Here is a 21,485-nt window from a genome sequence, read left to right as displayed (position 1 = left end):
GCCCACTCTGTGGGATCTTACTGGCCGCTGGGAGGTATGTGGCAGTAGGCGGACTTGAAGGTACGCTGGCCCTAAGCCATGTAGGGCTTTAAAGGTAATAACCAACACCTTGAATTGCGTCCGGAGACCAATTGGAAGCCAGTGCAGCTCGCGGAGAACAGGTGTAACGTGGGTGTACCTCAATGCACCCAATATCGCTCGCGCAGCCGCATTCTGGACTAACTGCAGTCTCCGAATGCTTTTCAAGGATATTCGTTTTTACCCTTCTTTTCCAAGGAGTGTTTTGCACATGTAACTTTAAGGCACGATTCATATAATACTATGGTTTATGTAGGACATTAACAAGAACATTAGCTCTGTGTGGACTGGAATTTGCTGGGTGGATTAGAACTCAATCAATGTGGCTGTATGGTGTAGAGAAATGAATTTCTTTCAGAGAAGTTTGCCAATTTTAAACTTTTAACCCAAGCAATTCTGGACTGAGGCTTCTTCAATACATGAAAATTTACCATAATAGAACTAGGGTTAGGGGTGTGGAATTGTGGCTAGTAGCAGCTTCTCAGATGGGATTGCCCATCGTTCACATGGCCAAGCTTCAAACAGGCTGCAGCCCAGTAGTGGGCTGCAGCCTGGGGATTGGGGACCCTTGGCATAAACAGCAGCTGTCGTTAAACTTTTGCTAGACTGAGTTACAGGGAGAAAGATCAGAAGTTTTATCATGCACTTCAAACAAAGATTGCACTAACACTGGCATGAGAGTGTCTGCCAGACAAAAGAGACATCTGTAGATGAAAAACTCTCATCATGCCTTGCTTTTATTGTCAGAAGCCTTTGCAAGCTGTGAGATCTGCTGTGTTGTCTGAACTATTACGTTGGATGGAAATTTTCAGCTGGCACCAATCAGCAATATCTGGTTATTTGGAGAAATGTAATTGGTTTGGTGCAAGCTGTATTGCTTCATTTGTGCCCTTATGTGCAGATATATTAGGCATCTTGTTAAGCCAAACAAAAATGTACAGAAGGGACAGATTAGCAGTCAGATCTCAGTAATCAGTGTTTGTTTTTGCATTCTAATACCCATGTGGAATATATTTTATTTTGTGGATGGAGAGATTAGTGTTGCATGCAACAAAGCTGTAGGTGTGGTGCTGGTTTGATACATGGCCTCCATATGATAAAGCACAGGCAGAAAGACCTGGCTTTGTAGAACACAACAATATTTTTGTTTACATTTTTCCTGTTCTATCTGAACCTGTCTAATGCAGACTGAAGATTATGGGAGTTGTAGTGAAACATTTCTGGAGGGAACCTACTGTGGAAAGTATGCTTTTTCACATTAAGAGACTATTGGAATTGATAAATATTTGTGGTAGCAAGATTTCAGCATGTCAGATTTAAGTGTAAGAGAATGCTAAGTTTCCAAAAACCTAAGATTTGTACAGGTATGTATGAGATGGAGTGCATGGGGAGTTCTGAAATGAAAACTACCAGACCAGAGGGTTTTTGAAAATAGGCCAGGGGCACTAGAGTACATGTTGCTCAACACCTCTTAATGTAGAACAGGACTACAACTTAGCTTTACGTCTACCACAATTTTGACTGTTTATTGAACTAGAATTGGGGCTAATACTTTTTTTTTTGGTAATTATTCTTTGAATAGCCTTGTGAAGTAGATTGTGCAGAGTGGCTTTCCCAAAGTTCCCTCACCTAAAATTCTTTTTTTTCAACAATAACAGCATCCTAGAACCAAGTAATTTATCTGATCAAGGTGTAATATTTTACAAGATGGATACACAGAATTCTGTAGCATTCTAATTTTTCTCTTATGTAAAAGAATGCTCTTTAGGTAGTCTTGCCTTTGAGTTTCAATCAAAGCAGAGATTTAGCAATAATAAATGTGGGTATCAGTCTGCAGCCAGAAGGAATGTTTCACTGCAACGATTCCCACCCCTGAGTGGCATATCAGCAGAGTGGGTGCTTGAGATTGAAGCATCCAGGTGTTGGATTGATTAACTATGTAATTTCTATTGAGAATACTCTCTATATACTTTTTTGTGCAAGATGGCACCATGAGGCACAGGTGTATGCCCTAGAGGTTGAGGGGAAAAAAACTTATTTTAATAGGTATGATTACACATTTAATCCCATTCTCATGTATTTCATCTTCCCTTTGCAAATGCAGAATAATCAATAACAATGATGACAGAGACGGGCCCAGATTTGGAGGTGAAGAATGTTCAAGAAGGAAGTCCCCAGCAGCAGCTGGAGGCAGCAGCAACTGGGCCAAACACAGTGAATGGTAGCTCCACCAACACAGCATACAATCAGGAAGCTGACGATAATGAGAAACCAGGAGCCCTCAGTGATGCTAAACATGGGGAGCGGGTGAGTTTACTCTGTTGCCGAAGGTACTCTCACAAAGGCTTAGAAGATATTTTCAAGGCTGAAACTCAGCCATTTTATAAATGACCTCATTAAAAATAAAACTGAATGGGTTTTCATTTATTTGCTGAAGTTTAGCAGTAACTACAGCTTTCACTTTCTATAACAAAACGTATTCAGTGCATTTAATCATTGCACACAGAAATAGGTCTGCATTGACTTTCTGTGCTCTCTTGCAACTGTTGTTTATTAGAAACTACAACTGAACACTGAAAGCTGGTTAAACTCAGGAGAAAGCTAATCCCTTCAACGTGGCTGCATCCACAGACTGGAGGGTTGCTTGAGGTGTATTTACTGTTCATAATATCTAATGCTGTCACTTAGCCTTTTTAACAATAACTTCAATAGTTTTAATAATGCTCTATTTTAATATTGCTGTTTTACTATTTCATTGTATGCTGCCCAGAGTCACATTCTGTGAGATTGGCAGGCATATAAATATGATTTATAAATGAACAAATACTGTAGGCTAGTAGAATATACCTAGTTCTGTTTATGGTGCCATAAACAGGTAAATAATATGGCAATGTTTCTATTAAATATCATTGAATCAATGTTACAAAGAAATCTAGTTTTCCTTATATATTAATGGCCAAACACTACATTTTTATCTCTATAGGAGAAGATTTTCATGACATCCTGTACAATTTATATGTAGCTTAAATTGTGGCATTTCTTGCTTTACTTTTTTTTGTAATTTGTAATCCCCTTCCCCACAAGTAGAACATTCAAAGCGTACAATAGCATAAAAACTAAAATGCAGTTTGAAATATACAATAACAGAAAAACTAAGAAAACAATAACACGCAGGGAGTTTTAAAATCATCAATGATTTGGATGAGGGAATAAATGGGGAACTCATCAAATTTGCAGAAAACACCAAGCTGGCAGGAATAGCCAACACTCCAGAAGATAGGCTTAAGATATAGAAGGATCTCGACAACTTGAACATTGGGTACTATCTAATAAAATGAAATTCAATGGTGAAAAGAGTAAGGTTCTATATTTAGGCAACAAAAACAAAATGCACAGGTACAGTATAGGTGGTACCTTGCTGAATAGTAGTAACTGTGAGAGGGATCTTGGAGTCCTAGTGGACAACCATTTAAATATGAGCCAGCAGTGTGCAGCAGCTGCCAAAAAAACCAACACGGGGATAGAATAAAGATCACGTGAAGTGTTAATATCACTTTATAATGCCTTGGTAAGGCCACACTTGGAATACTGCATTCAGTTTTGGTCGCCACGATGTAGAAAAGATGTGGAGACTCTAGAAAGAGTGCAGAGAAGAGCAACAAAGATGATTAGGGAACTGGAGACTAAAACATATGAAGAACAGTTGCAGGAACTGGGTATATCTAATTTAATAGAAAGAAGGACTAGGGGAGACATGATAGCAGTGTTCCAATATCTCAAGGGTTGCCACAAAGAAGAGGGAATCAAACTATTCTCCAAGGCACCTGAGGGTAAAACAAGAAGCAATGGGTGGAAACTAATCAAGGATAGAAGTAACTTAGAACTGAGGAGAAATTTCCTGACAGTTAGAACAATTAATCAATGGAACAGCTTGCCTCCAGAAGTTGTGAATGCCCCAACACTGGAGTCCATAAGAAGATGTTGGATAGTCATTTGTTTGAAACGATATAGGGTTTCCTGCCTAGGCAGGGGGTTGGACTAGAAGACCTCCAAGATCCCTTCCAACTCTGCTATTGTATTGTATTGTATTGTATTGTATTGTATTGTATTGTATTGTATTGTATTGTATTGTATTGTATTGTATTGTATTGTATTGTATTGTATTGTAAAATGATGTGAAAGTAAAGTAATCATTTTGTCTAACTGCTAGGATTTAAGCTTACATAAACATAGTCTATATTGTCCACCTGGGAATAATGTATCTGCAGGTGTCTGTTCCACCTTTGAGCATGATAGCAAAAAGATGGCATGTAATCCTACTGATGGCTCAGGAATTCTGGAAGTGAAAGTCTACAGATCACAATGTTAACCTAGTTGCCCACCCTGATCTAGTAAATGCTACCTTTGCATTCCCACACCCCATTCCCCCATGCAGACTTGATTCAATGCCAGTTTTCTATCTTTTATTACCTTATTGTGTTTTACATATCACACAAGCAGTGTATCTCCTGGAAGGCTGAGAACTGCATCCTAAGCTCTAAATTGTTAAGCAAACAACTAGCACAATATTTTACATATGTATATGGATGCTAATGAGAAGTCAGGAGCCTATAACGATGTCTTCTGATCAGAATTAGGAGTGGGCTGCACCCAGAGTAGTATCAGTGCGGAAAGGAATGGGAAATTGTCAACATTTATCCCAGGAGCAGTTTTTAGTGTCAAGAGTTCAGCTTGTGATCGTGTTAATTATAATGATAATGATAACAGCCATGGTGGTGCAGTGGCTGGAACGTAGTATTGCAGGCTAATTTTGCTGACTGCCAGCAGTTCAATTCTGACTGGCTCAAGGTTGACTCAATCTTCCATCTTTCTCAGGTTGGTAAAATGAGGACCCAGATTGTTGGGGGCAATATGCTGTTTCTGTAAACTGCTTAGAGGGGGCTGTAAAGCACTGTGAAGTGGTATATAAGTCTAAGTACTAATTGTTATTAATTCCTGTAGTGTGTGTGCAGAGTGAACCTTAATTATCTCTCTCATTCCCAATGTAAAAAAAAAGTAGGATCTCAAAAGGTGTGTCATTAGGTGTCCTTGGTGCACTCTCAGCTTGCTTGTTTTCATGCAGACGTTTCATTACCCAAACTAGGTAACATCATCAGTGCTAGTAAAAAGTGCTGTTTGCTGTCAGTTTATATTCTAGTGGCTTGCCTGTCAGTGTTGATGAAGGTGGTCTTAGAGATTCCTTGATTGGGCTGTTTGTTGTTGGCTCCTTCAGTAGTTTCTTGACTGGGATATATTTTACTTTATTGTTGGTCTAATGTCAACCTTGGAATTAGTCTATGCTGATCTGGGTGCTGATTGCTGGTGGAGAGGTGCTTGGGGTTTTTTTGTTTGTTTTTGGGCTGGGTAATAGTTTCTTTTGAGTAGTTTGTAGATATTGTTAAATGTCTATGTGTCTGTTGATGGCTGATATGTCAAAGTGACAGGCTTCTAGAATTTTTGGACTTGACTTGGCCTTGGATGGTCACACTTTCCCAACTGAAATTATGATGAAATCTGTCTATATGTTATGAAATTAAAGAATTTTCATCATGTCTTCTGGCTGCTAGTTGGTGTTAGTGGATGGATTCTGTCAGTCTTCTGCCTGTTTATCCTACGGTTGCTGCAGTCCTTACATTACATGTTGTAGATGAGTCCTGTCATTTCCTTTGGGGTTGTTGGATCTTTTGGTTTGCTTAGGATGTTTTGAAGGGCTTTAGTTGGCTTGTGTGCTATGCTAATTCCATATGGTTGTAGTAGTCTGTTGGTGATTTTTGAGATATTCTTGATGTATAGCAGTATAATTATTTTTAGGGGTTTGTGTTGGTTGTGCTGCATTGGATCGAATGGTCAGGAACATTTGACATTTGCATGGATATCTATTTTGTTGGAATATGTGGTATATATATTCTATTTCCTTCTTCTACTGTTCCAGGTTTCTGCAAGGTGTTTGGGCTGGTCTAAATAAAGTCCTTGCATAGCTTCTCTTGTGGGAGGTTGGTTTTTTACACAGATGTTGTGTTAGAGGTCAGCGAGGTATAATATGTATAGGATTGATATGGACTGATTCTGGCCTTTCTGAAAACTGCTTGCTTTGATAAAATTGTAACAGTTGGTTTGTTTGGTTGCTAAAGTCTGATCAGAGCCATGTTGGATTAAGGATATTTTTGTCTCTATGTCATCTTAGTTCTAAATCTGATTCCATTGAAAGAAATACATTCTATTGAAACCTGGAAAACCTTTCTAAATCAAAGCAGAGAATTGAGAGCCATGAAGTTCTTGAATGTCCCAGTAATGTCCTTGTTTTGTTCAGTTTTCTTTAAACACTAGTTTAAAGAAAACTGGGAGCTATTATTTCAAGATGTCACATCTACAGTATCTCTGCTTAGATCTATCAATGATATGCTATTCAAGACCAACCTTTCTATCCTCTTCGCTGTCTTTACTACTCTATTTATCAAAGTGGTAGCCAGACATTTAGCAAATAGCTAAACCATCTGGTTGATGTTTGGTTGAACCTGACTGCACTGATACACATTAATATATTGTCTAATTTTGTTAGTCCTATGATTATTAACATAATTACAAAGAGCTCACTTTCTTAAGTGAGTTGTATTTTCTCTTAAAATGGTGCATCTGTAAACAGTAATTGTTTCCTCTACATTAGATTAGTTTTTTCGAATATTGTGAACCTGGGAATTTTTATTTTCATTACCAGAAGTGAAAGGAGTATCCAGTTGTTTTGTGCAAAAATTTGTTTCTGAAATCCTCTTTTTAAAATTTAATCAGTATTATTTATTACATTTATTATGACTGCCTACTCCAATACATTCTGAGTGACTTACAAAACACAAACATGTAAAAATGTTATGTGTTTTAAAAACAGAAAATGTGGTAACCTAGACTACACACACACACACACACACACACACACACACACACACAGAGAGAGAGAGAGAGAGAGAGAGAGAGAGAGAGAGAGAGAGAGAGAGAGAGAGAGAGAGAGAGAGAGAGAGAGAGAGAGAGACGTTACTTGAGGGAACCTGGAGTGTATCCACTCAGCCCACATGTATAAGGTGGGCAGAAACAATTGCACATAGGCAGTTTTGAAGACAACAAAGCCCCTTGCCATGAAAATCATATGTTGTTACTGTGGTTAAAAAGTTGGTTTAGTAAACCTTACTGATCTGCTGCAAGTGATATAATCAGTGTATTCTAATCTTAGGTCTGTACTTGCTTGCTTGCTTGATTTGTATACCGTCTGTTTCTGAAGATCCTGGGTAGCTATCAGTCAGTGTCAACATTTGCATTAAAAAAGTGGTCCCACAAAGTAATGAATATCAAAATTAATTACGTCAAAACCCTTGTTGACCCTCTAAGCATTATTAACTGAGCCTGGTGACAGTTGGAATCCAACTCCACCTGAAGAGCCATAAATATCCCATTCCTGGGATATGAGGGACAAATAATTGCTCCGGTAACAACAAACATGTTTTTAGCTTGTTTTCAGTATAGTCTTTATTCTTTTTAATAAAGCAGGAGGTAAATAATGGGGGTACAAGGTGAGATTATTGTAGGATGCCATCGTAAGGGTATTTATTCCAAAATGTGAGAAAATATACATCTCGGTATATACCAGACTAGACAGTATTCTGCCACAATTTATTTTTAATGGCCAAAGTAGGAATAAGTCCACTAAAGCATATCATGGTCCATGACTCAATACAAGGGAATGGTGATTTACAAAGTAGAGCCATGCAATAAGGTAAGAAAAAGAAAGCATCCAACAATCCTGAGCTTCTATATGATACAGTATAGTAAAGAAAAAGGATGATCAGGATATCAATCAGGAGTATCTTCATATAATGTTCAGAATAAAATATTAAAAGAAGAATCCCTCTGACCAAGCTGCGAGGACTCTGAGGGAAAGCTAATCAAATAGTGTACTATCCTTGAACTCAGAAATTAAAGAGTTCTCACAACATAAAAATAGAACCAGACAAGTTGTTACTTTCATATGTCCCATCCCAAAAAACTTTCTCCATATAACTCTGTAACACAGCGGTCCCCAACTCCCTGCCCGGGAACTGGCACAGGTCTGCGGAATGCCAGAAACTAGGCCACACAAACAAGTGAAGTCCCATCATCGGGATGCAGACAGTACACAAAACCATGCCCTCTCTGGTCTGTGGAAAAACCTCTCTCTATGGAACCAGTCTTTGGTACCCAAAAAGTTGAGGGCCATTGCTGTGACATACCAGAGGCTGAGCATAATACATAATTACATTTCACTCTGTGGAACGAGCTACCAGCAGAGATCTGGACCCTTCCCACCCTCATGACTTCCAAAAAGCCATTAAGACCTGGCTGTTCTGACAGGCCTGGGGTTGCTGATTTCCAAATCAGGTGCAACCCCCAGTTAACCAAATGTATGTTGCTTTTTTAAAATTGTTTGTATTGTTTGTATTCTCCTCCTGTGTGTTATTTTACTTCATTTCGTATTTGTAAGCCGCCCGGAGTCCTCCGGGATTGGGCGGCATATAAACCCATTAAATTGTGAATTGCACTTCTCTTTTTCACCAAACCAGCTTCAGTACTGCGTTAAAGATGACGACCTATATTGATACACATTTTTATCCTCCCAAAAACTTCCGTTTGTTACAACATTAGTTGTAGTTATTGCAGAATCCCATCTTGCATTGGAGAAAATGTTCAAATAGTTTTTTATTTCCTACAATGAGTAACACCTATTAGTCAAACAGATACCAATTGTCCTGGCTTATGCCATTTCTCTCGCCATTGTTGTGACTACAGAGTATTATGCCATTTCCCATCTGAAATGTTTCCCTCAGGAAATAAAAATGTCAAGTGTAGGGTCAACCTAAGAGAATTAAAAAAATATATGTATGCTTGTATCTGGAGAGGTTCTTATGTCCATTGATTCAGAACAGCTATTTTATAAGAAGTGCCAAATGAATGTTAAGAATAGTGTTTGTATTGTACAAGGCAGAGAGCAGAGCAAGACGGAAGTAACTACAATGTGTAAGCATCTCTCTCCAGGCAATTCTGTCAAAAAAGAAATATTACAAGGGTTTTCTATATCAGACTTATCTCTATTGTGTGAAGAACTACAATTGCAAAAGGGCCAGCACTGATCTGGTTGCTGAGTACAGATTGAAGTTGAAAGTATCATCAGTGGGAACCTTTTTAGCTACAGAATATAAATATTTCCTGAAATATAAATGCTTTTCACAGGTCACTATCATATGGTATCCATCTACTGTTTTTTATATTGAAAGTCCATGCAATGATTAAATATGATGCTAGCTTGGTGCAGTGTATAATAGACTGAAAGCAAAACTTTCTCTTTTCTATAAATCACATCATAGCACCAGGCTGTCAGCATTTTGCAATGGCCTGGTGCTGAATCTTAACAGATTTGCTTTTCAGAATTCTTGAATTTTCACTTGAGAGACAATTATTTCTTTTATTTTTACCTATGGTGTCATTCAGTATAAAAATTGTTGATTGGCAGCATAGAACTAAAATTAGTCAAAATTAAAATTGCAGCACTGAATGCATTAGGAGGAGCATGAATCAACTGTGCTACACATAGCTGAATGGCATAATCTATACACATAAAGCAAGTCTAATGCAGTTTTGTGTATAAGTGCATATACCCCCTCCGCCATCGCATTCATATAGAAAACGTTTTCCAGTTTTCCAGTCCTGGCATTTCCTGGTAGTCTTCCAGCCAAAGTACTACTCAAGCCCAAGCCTGTTTTTAGAAACATTCTGAGTAAATATAAAGGGAGTTCTTGACTTAACGACCACAACTGAGCCCCACATTTGTAACTCATGGTTAAATGAGCTTTTCCTCATTTTACAACCTTTTCTTTGCCACAGTTAAGTGAATCACTGCTGTTTGAATCATGTGGTTGTTAAGCAAATCTGGCTTCCCCCATTAACTTTGCTTGTTGGAAGCCAGCTGGGAAGCTTACAAATGGTGCCCAAATTTTGATCACATGACTACGGGGATGCAGCAACAGTCACAAGTGTGAAAAACAGATCCCTTTTTTTCAGTGCTGTTATACAGAGGTGGTATTCAGCCAGTTCTGACAGGTTCTGGAGAACTGGTAGTGAAAATTTTGAGTAGTTCGGAGAACCAGCAAATAGGCTGGCCCTGCCCCTGCTGCCTCCCAGCTGATCTTCTTGCCCTGAACAGGAGAACGGAGGTTAGTGGGGTGGGGAGGGAATGGGAATTTTGCAGTATCCTTCCCCTGCCATGCCCACAAAGCCACACCCACAGAACAATGTAAGTGGTATCAGTTGCTGGCAGTTCTACTGTAAATTTAGAGAACAGAAGAAAGCACACCATACATTTCATTATATGGACAAATTCCTGACCCCCCAGTCCTTCTGCCGCACCCTAAAAAGTTGGTTTTTCCAGCAAGCCGGCCTGGCCTGAATAAAATAAATTATTAATTTTAATTGTTATTTTTAATTTAATTTCTAAATCTCATTGTAAATGTCTATTGGTTTTTTTGGATATTCTATTTAATCTTTCTTTTAACTTTTGTAATATGTGTTTCTATATTGTACGCCACTCTGAGTCCTTGGGAGAAGGGCAGTATATAAGTCCAATAAACATAAACATAAACCACAAAGACTGCGAGCCTTGTGTATCTTCAGTGTTTTATGAGGAGAGTGTGGTCTATCTTCCAAGTAATGGCAGTTGGATAGTTAGTGAGAAAGCTTTTCAAATAAGATGTCAACCTAGTTTAGTGAATAGAATAAATGAACAAAACCAGAAGTGTTGTAAAGGAAGGGTACATAAAAATGCATAGCACTTACACTGTGGTGATGTAGTAGCTGATTCTTGCGCTGAACAGGAAATTACACTAGACAGTTACCTTGTTGCCTTATACCACTTACATTCTTTGATTCTGTCTTTATTTTTTAGGCTGTAGACATGGATGAAAAGGACTACAGTGAAGCAGATGGGTTATCTGAGAAGACTACCCCCAGCAAGGCCCAGAAATCTCCTCAGAAAATCACAAAAAAGTTCAAGAGTGCCGTCTGCAGAGTGACACTTCTGGATGCCTCAGACTATGAATGTGAAGTGGAGGTAAACATGGGGGGCTGTATCACTTGACTTTTTTTTATTTCCACCAATATGTTTATTTGGATTCCCCACTAAACAGTATATAAAAATGGAGTAGCTCTGCAGAAAGCATACCTGCTAAAATCAAGATGATTTTTTAAAATAGTCCTAGATTGGTCTATTAAAACAGATAATACTTTCAACTTTGCTAAAGACCCATCTTCATCTGCATGCTTAACTCAGTGTATGGATACACATAGAAAGCAGATGTGAGTGACTAATACATTTTTAAGTGTAGGCAGTCTGCTATTTGTATAGTTTGAGAGAATGAAGTGTAGGCAATAAATGTGCGTGCTTGTATAACTCTTATTTTTAAAGAAATCCCTAAAGAAGAGAAACAGTACTTGCAGCATTCAGTCAAGAAGATTGAGTATTATCAAGTGAAGATGTTTTAATATTTATAAAAATTTACAAAGCTTGTTGGCATGACTAACCCTCCCTTCGTTATCTCTATATAAATCCAATTCTCTACAGAATATGAACCAGGTAGTGGTTCATATTTCCATAGATATTAGAACCGTTGTTTCCTATATGGTGAATGGGCAATATGTATTTCTTAGATGGTGAAGAAAAAGGGGGCAAATATTTGAAAATTCTTGATACTTACTGTCTGCTGCAGGAAAGAGTATAAAATGCCATATATTGGAAAGTTGATCTTTTCTCACTTCTTTTAAAAATAGATAGTTCACAATCTGTAATTCAGGGAAAGGATATGAGGGAGAACTTACATGTTCCTGATTGTCCAGAGAGTCCACAACAGTGTGAAGCAGTTTTATTCCTATTTTTAGGAGTTTCTTCCAATCCTCACTGCAGTTTCTTGAATGGAAAGGGACAACTTATCATAGCCAGCTCATTGCAGTCAACTCATCTTGGCCAACTTGCTGTGGGACTACTCACTGTAGGGCAAATATAAAAGTTAAATTAATTACAGTGGAACTGTGTCTAATAATAATAATAAAGCACAGTAAATCCCGAAATACAAGATTCATGAAAAATGGGCTGTTTTTGGAAGGTTTGCAGAATGCATTTTTTTTTTAATTTTCCTCTTCAAAACCTTGGTGCTTCTTAGACTCCGGTGTGTCTTATACTCCAAAAAATGCAGTAATGACCTTGTTCAGAAATGCAGCTATTGAAACACCCTGGAAGGATGCCTTTCAGAGATGTAGAATACCATAACGCACTAAGACAGGGCTGTTAAACTCACAGCCCACAGGCCAGATATGTCACAGGCTGGCCATGCCTATACCCGGTTTAGTGAAGGGGGGGAAAGTCACAATACATCATGTGACACCACTGTGACGATACGAGTTTGATACTCCCGCACTAAGATGTAAAGTAGGAAGAAGTAAAGTGAAGGCAAGGTAGAATTGGGACAACAGACCAGAAAAAAAGGTTAAGATAGTTGTGCAACACTACTGGCAGTCATGAGCTCAAGCTACCCTATTCTACAGGGCATAGTCGCTTAAGTAAGGGACTCTGTCTGATTTCATTCCTCATGCTACTACCAAAGTTGCCATCTTCTCTGTGTTCCTAAAATAAGGATAATTATTTTTTTACATTTGTGCACATTCTTCCATTTAAGACAGTGCTAACCAGGCATTCTTTTAGGAGTTCTTTGGTGCAAATTGCACTTTTTTCTTGCTTAATTCAGTGCAGGGCATGTGAAAGTGAAGCAGAAATATTGCAGGTTCCCCATAGAATGAATGAATGAATAAATAAATGATAGGAAAAAACTAAACTTGGCAGAGGGAATGAGCATGTATATATTATACCTTGAACTGTAAGTTAGCCTGTTTTTCTATACTTGTGGAAACCAGTGTCTATGTGGGGGTGGGAGAAACTGCTTAATCTCATAATGGCAGCTGCCACGTGAAACTATTCCCTGTTGCAATTGACTGTGTGGAGGCCCATAACCAGAAACCTTCAAGCAGTTGACTAAGCTTTTTCAATTGATAGGTTTGTAGGAATGAGAAATAGTTTTTTATTTCTAGTTCTACTGATGTTAGTTTTAATGAATTCTCATGTAATGTATGGAATCACTGTCTTTCTTCAAAGGACAGCCTACTTATTTTTACAAAAGCAGAAGATATAAAATCTCCATTGTTGTTGTTAGTTGCAAAGTCATATCCGACCCATCGCAACCCCATGAACAACGTTCCGTCAGGCCTTCCTGTCCTCTACCATCCTCTGAAATCCATTTAAGCTCACGCCTACTGCTTCAGTGACTCCATCTAGCCACCTCATTCTCTGTCGTCCCGTTCTTCTTTTGCCCTCAGTCTTTCCCAGCATTAGGCTCTTCTTCAGTGAGTCCTTCCTTCTCATTAGGTGGCCAAAGTATTTGAGTTTCATCTTCCGGCTCTGACCATCTAAAAATCTCCATTACAATCTGCCTATTAAAGAGTTGGATTGCCTAAACATGGTCCATTTGAGTTTTACAGGCATTTTTTTAAAGTTTAAGATCTTGCCAATATTTGACTTCTGGGAAAACAATTAGAGACTGAAGAAGCTTTGCTTTTTGTAGAGTCAATGACTGTGGCAGAATGAGGAGCCAGCAAATGGATCAGAGCCTCAAAAATCCTCCCAGGATAAAGGGGATGAGCCACAAGTGCTCCATAAAGATGCTACCCATGAGGGAATGGTAAAAGAAAAGTCAGCTTTGGTCAAATTGTGGTTTGCAAATGGATACTTGGTTTGCCCACTTCCCTTCTTAATCACTTCTAGAAATGGCCTGTTAACTTGCCTTTTAGAAATTAAGAACCCCCAGAACAAAAAGTTTCATCACCCGATTCTCTTTCAATTCATAGTTTAAAAAGTTTCATACAAGTTTAAGAATTTAACAACTTTTTACTCAGAAATAAACAGGAAAAGTGCGATTTGAATCTTAATTTTGGAAAGTTTTAAATGGAACAAGGGGCCATATATTAGAATAAGATTTTGCAACTAATTATAAGAATTCTTTTTGTGGACTGTTTAAAAACCTATTAAAATATATGCAGTTTTGAATCTTAAGTGTAAGAAATTCCCTGGTTGAAAAATGTGGATTAGAGAAAAGTATGATAAGAGAGACTTTGAAGGCTGGACACTAGAGGCAGCAAGAAAGAGCTAAAAATTATAATTAGGAGAAGAGAGCTACCAATAAAGAATGAAGAAAAGTATTTTAACTTTAAAAGAATTCAAGAGTATTGGGCAACTATGAACTCAGAAATGTATATTGCCTGGTACCATAAAGTGGATTTAAAAGAGGAGCGAGAAGATACAACTGAGAATCAGGCAATATACATTCTAGACATGGATTTAAAAATGACAAAACACAAGAATATGTAAAAAGATGTTACATAGGACATAGAAATGAAGCCAACTGATTTCTTAATAACCCAAAGTGACATACAAATAATAAACAAAAAGAGTGACTTGGATAACTTTCTTATCGGACATAGAAAAGCGATGTGCTATATTTAAGAAGGAATGCCTGAAAAAAGACAGAGAGAATGAAAAAAATTGGCTTTTGGGCAATATTTTAAGGAAATAAACACCAAGATTTTAAAAAGCAAAAAGAAGGAACATAAAGTTACTGTTAGCTGCCCAGAATCTTCTTGTGGTGAGATATGTGGAAAATTAACAAATAAACAAATAAGCAAATAAACAAACAATGTTTATTTAGCTGATCATTCATACAGAAGTACACACACGTGTGTCAGGGGTGGGTTTCAATTTTTTTTACTACCTATTCTGTAGGTGTGGCCTATTTTGTGGGTGTGTCTTGGTGGTCATGTGACTGGGTGGGCATGGCCAACTTGTCACTTACCAGGAGATGTCATGGATTGGGTAAAATGTAGTGAAGCTCACTTAACAAAGCTCTTGCATAGCAATCAAAATTTTGGGCTCAATTGTAGTCATAAATCAAGGACTATCTCTGCCTTCCTCTGCATGGCAGTCTTGTCCTAGTAAACCTGCCCTTTCTGGCAATTTTCCTCTCTGTAAGAGGCACCAAAATAATCCAGACAATGTAAGGCTTCCTGCTGTAGGACTAGATGATCTCTGAGTAGCCTTCTAACCCTAAATTGCTATTTTGCCTTTCTTTCTTTCTTTCTTTCTTTCTTTCTTTCTTTCTTTCTTTCTTTCTTTCTTTCTTTCTTTCTTTCTTTCTTTCTTTCTCCCTTACCTCTGTGGGAACCCCCCCCCCCAAATAACTGCTGAATGTCATTTTGCAAACCTCCTTCCCAGCAGCTTTTCAATTTAAAGCAGGACTCCAAAGTTTGCAGCTTTAAGACTTGTGGACTTCAACTCCCAGAATTCCACAGCCAGGCATGCTCAGTTCTGATTTAAAGTGACATTTGTTTTTCTCCTTTGCTGAATCTCCCAGCTGAAAACCTCCCTCTTACTTTTTAAAGCTTTTCCCCCCCTTGCCTGAACAGGCAGGGGAAAAAAACTTCTTTAAAAAAGCTTCTAATGAAGTTTCTAATGGGAGAACAGGTTCAGGGGCGTGGCCAAGCCACCATTAGTACCGATCCTATTCAGTACACCAGATTTTTACTACCTTTTCTGGCAGACCAGACTGAGAGGAACCCACCTCTGATGTGTATGTGTGTGTGTGCGCGCGTGTGTGTGTGCGCGCACACATGTGTATGCATAGAAAGAGGAAGAAGAGAAAGAAAAGAAAGAAAAAGAAAGAGAAAAGAAACAAAAAGAGAGAGGAAGGAAGGAAGAAAAGAAAGAAAAAAAGAAAGAGAAAGAAATAAAGAAAGAAAGAAAGAAAGAAAGAAAGAAAGAAAGAAAGAAAGAAAGAAAGAAAGAAAGAAAAAGACAGAAAAGTTCTTAATGGGCTTTTCCTGACCAAAATGATCAGGCCTTAAATATTTATTTGTAGATAAGATATGAGATTTTTTGTTAAAATATATGTATTATTATTTCTAGTATATGTTAAAACTTGGGAAAGAGTTTCTAAGTTGAGACAAAGAGAAAATGAAAATAAATTAATTTATGAGTCACTATTTTGAAGAGATTAAAGATTAAGGTTTTTAATAAATTTCCTGCTTGTGATAGCTCAGGATTTTTCCTGAATAATGAAGCTTTAAAGATTTGTTTATAAGATAAGGGAAGAAAAAAAAATTTGTTCTGTTTTTAGAGAAAGTAATAAGTTACTGTGTTAAAAGTAAAGAATTGTGTAGCTGATGTATTTGATTAGGATAAAAATGTATTGTTACTTCTGGTAGCTCTTAAAAGACTTGCTGATTAAGATTTAATTATGAGGCTTTATATTTTTTATTGGTAAGAGATGGACTATGGAAAGAAGAGATTTTCCTTTAGTTCGGAATTGTTTGTACTTGTGTTAATGAAGGAAGAAGTCATTTTTTATACTGTGTATCCCTTTCCAATTTTTCTCTCGTCTTTTTTTCTCAGCACTTTTCAGGTTTTTTTACTTTTTACTTCTTTTTAGTTTGCATTATTTTTTATCTTTGAATGTTTAAACTAATAACAATTATATATGAAAAGATATTGCTAGAATAGAATGAGCTGGAAGGGATGTTGGCGGGCTTTTATTCCACTCCCTGCTCAAGCAGGAGAATCTATACCACTTCGGATAAGTGTCTAGTCTCTTCTTAACAACATCCAGGGATGTAGCACCCACAATTTCTGAAGGCAAGCTGTTCCACTGGTTAATTGTCTTCACTATTAGGAAGTTTCTACTTAATTCCAAGTTGCTTCGCACTTTGATTAGTTTCTAACCATTGTTTCTTGTCCTACCCTCTGGTGCATTGGAAAATAAATTGGCCCCTCAAATACTGGAATTTGTTATCATGTCATGTTAATACTCTGGGGATCAACTTGCTCTTATATTGGTTCAATCCCCAAGTTGGCTGATCCCTGTATAAATTTGGATGATTCTGTCTTATCAACCATCCAGAATCTTCCCCAATGATATACTATCACCTGTCTTGTACTAAATAAGGACATACAACCAGTGATGGGTTTCACCTTTTGTTACCATCAGTTCGCAGGCGCACATGCCCCTTCTGCGCATGCCCCCAGCATTTCACGTATGTGCATGGCTCACAAGTGTGCCTTCCGCGCATGTACCTGGCCCAGTGGTGGGTTTCAAATTTTTTAGAACCTATTCTGTAGGTGTGGCCTGTTTTGTGGGAGTGGCTTGGCAGTCATGTGACCAGGTGGGAGTGGCCAACTTGATGTCACTCACCAGGAGATGTCATGGATTGGGTAAAATTTGGTGAAGCTCACTTAACAATGCTCTTGCTTAGCAACCAAAATTTTGGGCTCAATTGTAGTCATAAGTCAAGGACTGTCTCTGCCTTCCTCTGCATGGCAGTCTTGTCCTAGTAAACTATTTCTCCTTTCTGGCAATTTTCTCTCTGTTAGAGGCACCAAAATAATCCATACAATGTAAGGTTTCCTGCTGCAGCAGGGGGTTGGACTAGATGACCTCCTAGTAGCCTTCTATCCCTAAATTGCTGTGCTGTTTTTCTTTCTTTCTGCTAACAAAGAAACCTGCCTGGGGCTCATTCCACATGCCTGCCAGATAGAGATAATGGGATAATGACCCTAGATAAAGTTTGGCTCCATTCACAAGCCTTTTAGAAACACAATGCTCATATTGCACAAATCCTAAAACTTCAAAAACATAAAACCATATAACATATAACCATATAATCAATTTGTTCTTTCCTGAACCTTTTCAATTTAAAATTATTAAGACTTGTGGACTTCAACTCCCAGAATTCCACAGCCAGGCATGCTCAGTTCTGATATAAAGCAACAGCATTTGTTTTTCTCCTTTGTGAAAGAAGTTTCCTTCTTTCTTTTTCTTCTCCCTTCCCCTCCTCCCTCCCCCTCCTCCCTCCCCCTCCTCCCTCCCCCTCCCCCTCCATCCCCCCCTCTCTCAAACACACACACACACACACACACACACAGAAGTTGAATTGGACTATCTCTCCTATCCCCTTCCCTCTCTCACTCACTCTCAAACAAACACACACACACAAGTTGGATTGGATATCTTTTCCAATGGCTTGAAAGCAGGTCCTCTGCCATCCCCCCCATCACCTCCTCCCACTGCCTTCCCCAAACACCTCCCAATTGCAAATGCAGCCTGCTGTCTGGGTGGGAAATGCCTGGAATGCAATAAAGCCCACCCATTCACCTCCTGCTGGCAGGCTGGGGTGAGAGGAGAGGCACAGAAGCCAGAGGGGAGGCATGTGGAATGAGCCCCAGGCAGGATTCTTTGTTAGCAGAAAGAAAGAAAAAAGTAAGAGGCTGGGGGGAAGTGTGTGTGCTACAGCATGGTTCTTTGCCTGGCTTCCTGCCTCCTCCTATGGTCTTCTCAGTGCTTGCTTGTGCTCTCCCTCCTCAAGTGTAGTTTGATTGCAGGCGGAGCCACATTGCCTTTTCAAACTTGTAATCAGTGAAGCTGGGCTGGATTTTTATATAGTTTTATCCAGCTGTGTGTGTGTGGGGGGGGAGAAATGGATGGAGGCCTGGGGAGGAAGTCACTACATTTGGGGAGGGAGAGCATGAATGACCACTGAGGAGATCACAGGAGGAGGCAAGAAGCCAGGCAAAAATCCATGCTGTAGCACACACACTTTCCCCAGATCAGCTATGTAAAAATCCAGCCCAGCTTCACTGATTACAGGTTTGAAAAGGCAACGTGGCTCCGCCTGCAATCAAACTACACTTGGGGAGGGAGAGCACAAGTGAGCCAGGGTCCTTCCCTCCAGCCTTTGCCCAAAGCCCCGCACAATACCAGGAGGATGAAGTTTGAATTCTTCCCCCTTCCTCCGACGCACATGTATCTTTTCCAGCTGCTTCAGAGAGGACTTCCACTCTGCTCTTGCGTTGGGTCCTATGAAGAAGCCCCGCCTTCGCTTCCTTCTCTTTGAGAAGTGCCATGAAAATGGGCTTCAGGGCAGGGGAGCGTACCGGTATGGGAGGCGTGGCCACACCTCTGTGAACAGGTATTTTACAAGTATGACAAATTTCTGGAACCGGTACGCCCGAAGAGGTGAGAACCAGCAGGAACCCACCTCTGGCCTGGCCTCAAAAACGTGCCTAAGTAGGATGGCATAGAACCGGGGCAGGTGAGTAGGCCCACCCACGATTCCCACTATCAGATCAGGTGAACCAGTCCGAACCGGCTGAATACCACCTCTGAAGATGCCACAGCCGTTTGACAAGTAAAGATATAGGCATATCTGTCAGTGTTCCAAATATCATGCAGAATTAAATCAGAGTCCAAGGCAAAATTATCCTTAAAGTTCCAATTTAATAAGTCAGACATGTTGGCAACAAACTGTGGAATCCCTATTCTAAAAGCTTCCTGGGATTCCACCCAGTTGAAAGTTCATGATCTTATCCCCACACCCATAAATCCATCACATGGTCCAATCTTCTTCGGCCACGCTGGCATCTCCACCCAGCTGGTTCCGTTCAGGTGCAGAGGTGCAGAGACAAAAGATGATCTGGGGCTTCTAGAAAGGAATGACAACAACACATTTCACAATTCTACTCCTTTCTAGTCCCCCTCCCAATTACTACACTAATGAAACAGCATAATGAAATAAGAGAGAGTGTGGCGGCCAAAGATCCTAAAAAGGAATATAACTGCAGGCCTGACAATAGCCTTGTTTAAATAGGACTTTCAGGGTTCAGTGTTATAAACACCGTCTTTGTGTGCCATATTCTGTTGATTTTGTTTAAAAAAAGTTATTGGAGTCTGTTGAATATGGATTGGAGGTTGCTTTTGTACAATTTGTACAAATAAATAAAGAACAGAACATTGAAGGACTGGGAGAAAGTTAAAAGGATCAGAGCCTCCCTGTGCCTTTGATCTCTATGCTTGTGCAGTCGGGCTCTTTAGCTGACATCTTGAACAGTGAGATTCTGAGAGAGGCTTGACTTACTGCAGAGGAACTGATTGTTGTAGAGATGAAAGTTCCCTTTAAGCAAAAGAAGTGGGTGGAGTGATGGCCTGGAATAGATTGTTAAAAGACCTTCAAAGCCGAGTTGTGAGCCTGAAAGGATGCATAAAATTAATTACCTTTTTGGGAAAACTGGTTGTTATTTACCCTTTGATGAACACATGTTGAGGTCTGGTTAGCTTTGCTATTCTTACTTTACCACGATTTACCAAATAAGTTTTTTTAAATTAATTTTTTAATTAAAAAAATGCCAAATAAGGATGCCTACCAAGATGGATTATTATCTCTGTTAGATGAATTCAATTTATGCTGTCATCCTTGTCTCTTTTCTTCTATTCTCCCCCCACCCACAAAAAAAGTATCAAGAGTACTAAGTGTCTTCCTAATTTCTCCAAACTGTCATAATTTGAATTAGGTCATTTATGCCTCAAGTGAGAAAACTGGATTGATTTGGTCTTTGATCCTTTAATTTGTTTTTTGGCTAGGAGTTTTCTCCAAAACTGACCTTATTCAAAAGTGCCAATAGTCTATCAGAATTTAACTTTCAATTCCATACAGTGTCATAGGGAAAACCATTGCTGGCACAATTCTTTGTAGATATAGACATTTGGGGCTTCTAAATATCTTTTCCAAAATTTTCATTGCTACCTTTGAGGGCTGATTCCTTTAATTTACTTCAGTGCCTTCATTGTCAGCTGTTTTGTTATACCTTTTGCTATTAATTTAGTCTAAATATATTTTCATTTTTCCCTGAAGCTTCAGACTTTCTTTACTGCAGGGCCACATCAGAAATTAATATTGCCATATTTAGCCATATCATAAACATCATTAGTAATTCAAATGAAGCTATATTCTTACTCTGTAACATGATGCCCTCTAGCCATGCAATTTTATTGGTAAAACACAGGAATAATTTACCATTGCATTACACTATGAGATGATCCTTCCGTTGTTGTCACTAAAGTGATCTTCCTCCTCCTTCAGCAATTTCTTATAGCTTTGCTGCCCAATATCATTGTCTGCTTGCTTTAGCAGCACAACTAGAATGACCTTTATGCCTTGGATGATTCTGCTGGAAGTACATACCTTTAGCATAAATTCTTGATGTTCTTCTCTCAACCCTCTTAGGAACAATAGACACCAATGATGAGGCAGCATAACAAACTTCATGGGAAGAGGCAGCTTGGAAAACAATTACTTGTTACCAGTTTATCTTGTTCACAGTCATTTGATCTCCTAAACCGGCTTTTAATTTTGAAAAAGAAAAAAAGTAT

General features: G+C 38.9%; 1 protein-coding gene across 11 annotated transcripts in view; it reads left to right on the top strand.

The window, feature by feature from the left end:
* Window positions 1–21,485, top strand: part of EPB41L1 (erythrocyte membrane protein band 4.1 like 1) — a 199,366-nt gene that overhangs the window by 131,568 nt on the left and 46,313 nt on the right. For all 11 annotated transcript variants that reach the window (XM_087720344.1, XM_087720346.1, XM_087720349.1 and 8 more), the window contains 2 exons: window positions 2,183–2,385; window positions 11,078–11,242. In XM_087720344.1, the coding sequence (XP_087576470.1) occupies window positions 2,197–2,385; window positions 11,078–11,242 (354 nt within the window). In that variant the 5' untranslated portion in view covers window positions 2,183–2,196. The remainder of the gene's footprint in view (window positions 1–2,182; window positions 2,386–11,077; window positions 11,243–21,485) is intronic.

This window comes from Thamnophis sirtalis, unplaced genomic scaffold, assembly GCF_051295495.1.
Source record: "Thamnophis sirtalis isolate CommonGarterSnake01/CBP01778 unplaced genomic scaffold, rThaSir2_p1.2 scaffold_7, whole genome shotgun sequence".
Lineage (NCBI taxonomy): Eukaryota > Metazoa > Chordata > Lepidosauria > Squamata > Natricidae > Thamnophis > Thamnophis sirtalis.
Note: the sequence above shows the minus strand (reverse complement) of the source record. Positions and strands in the feature narration are given on the sequence as shown.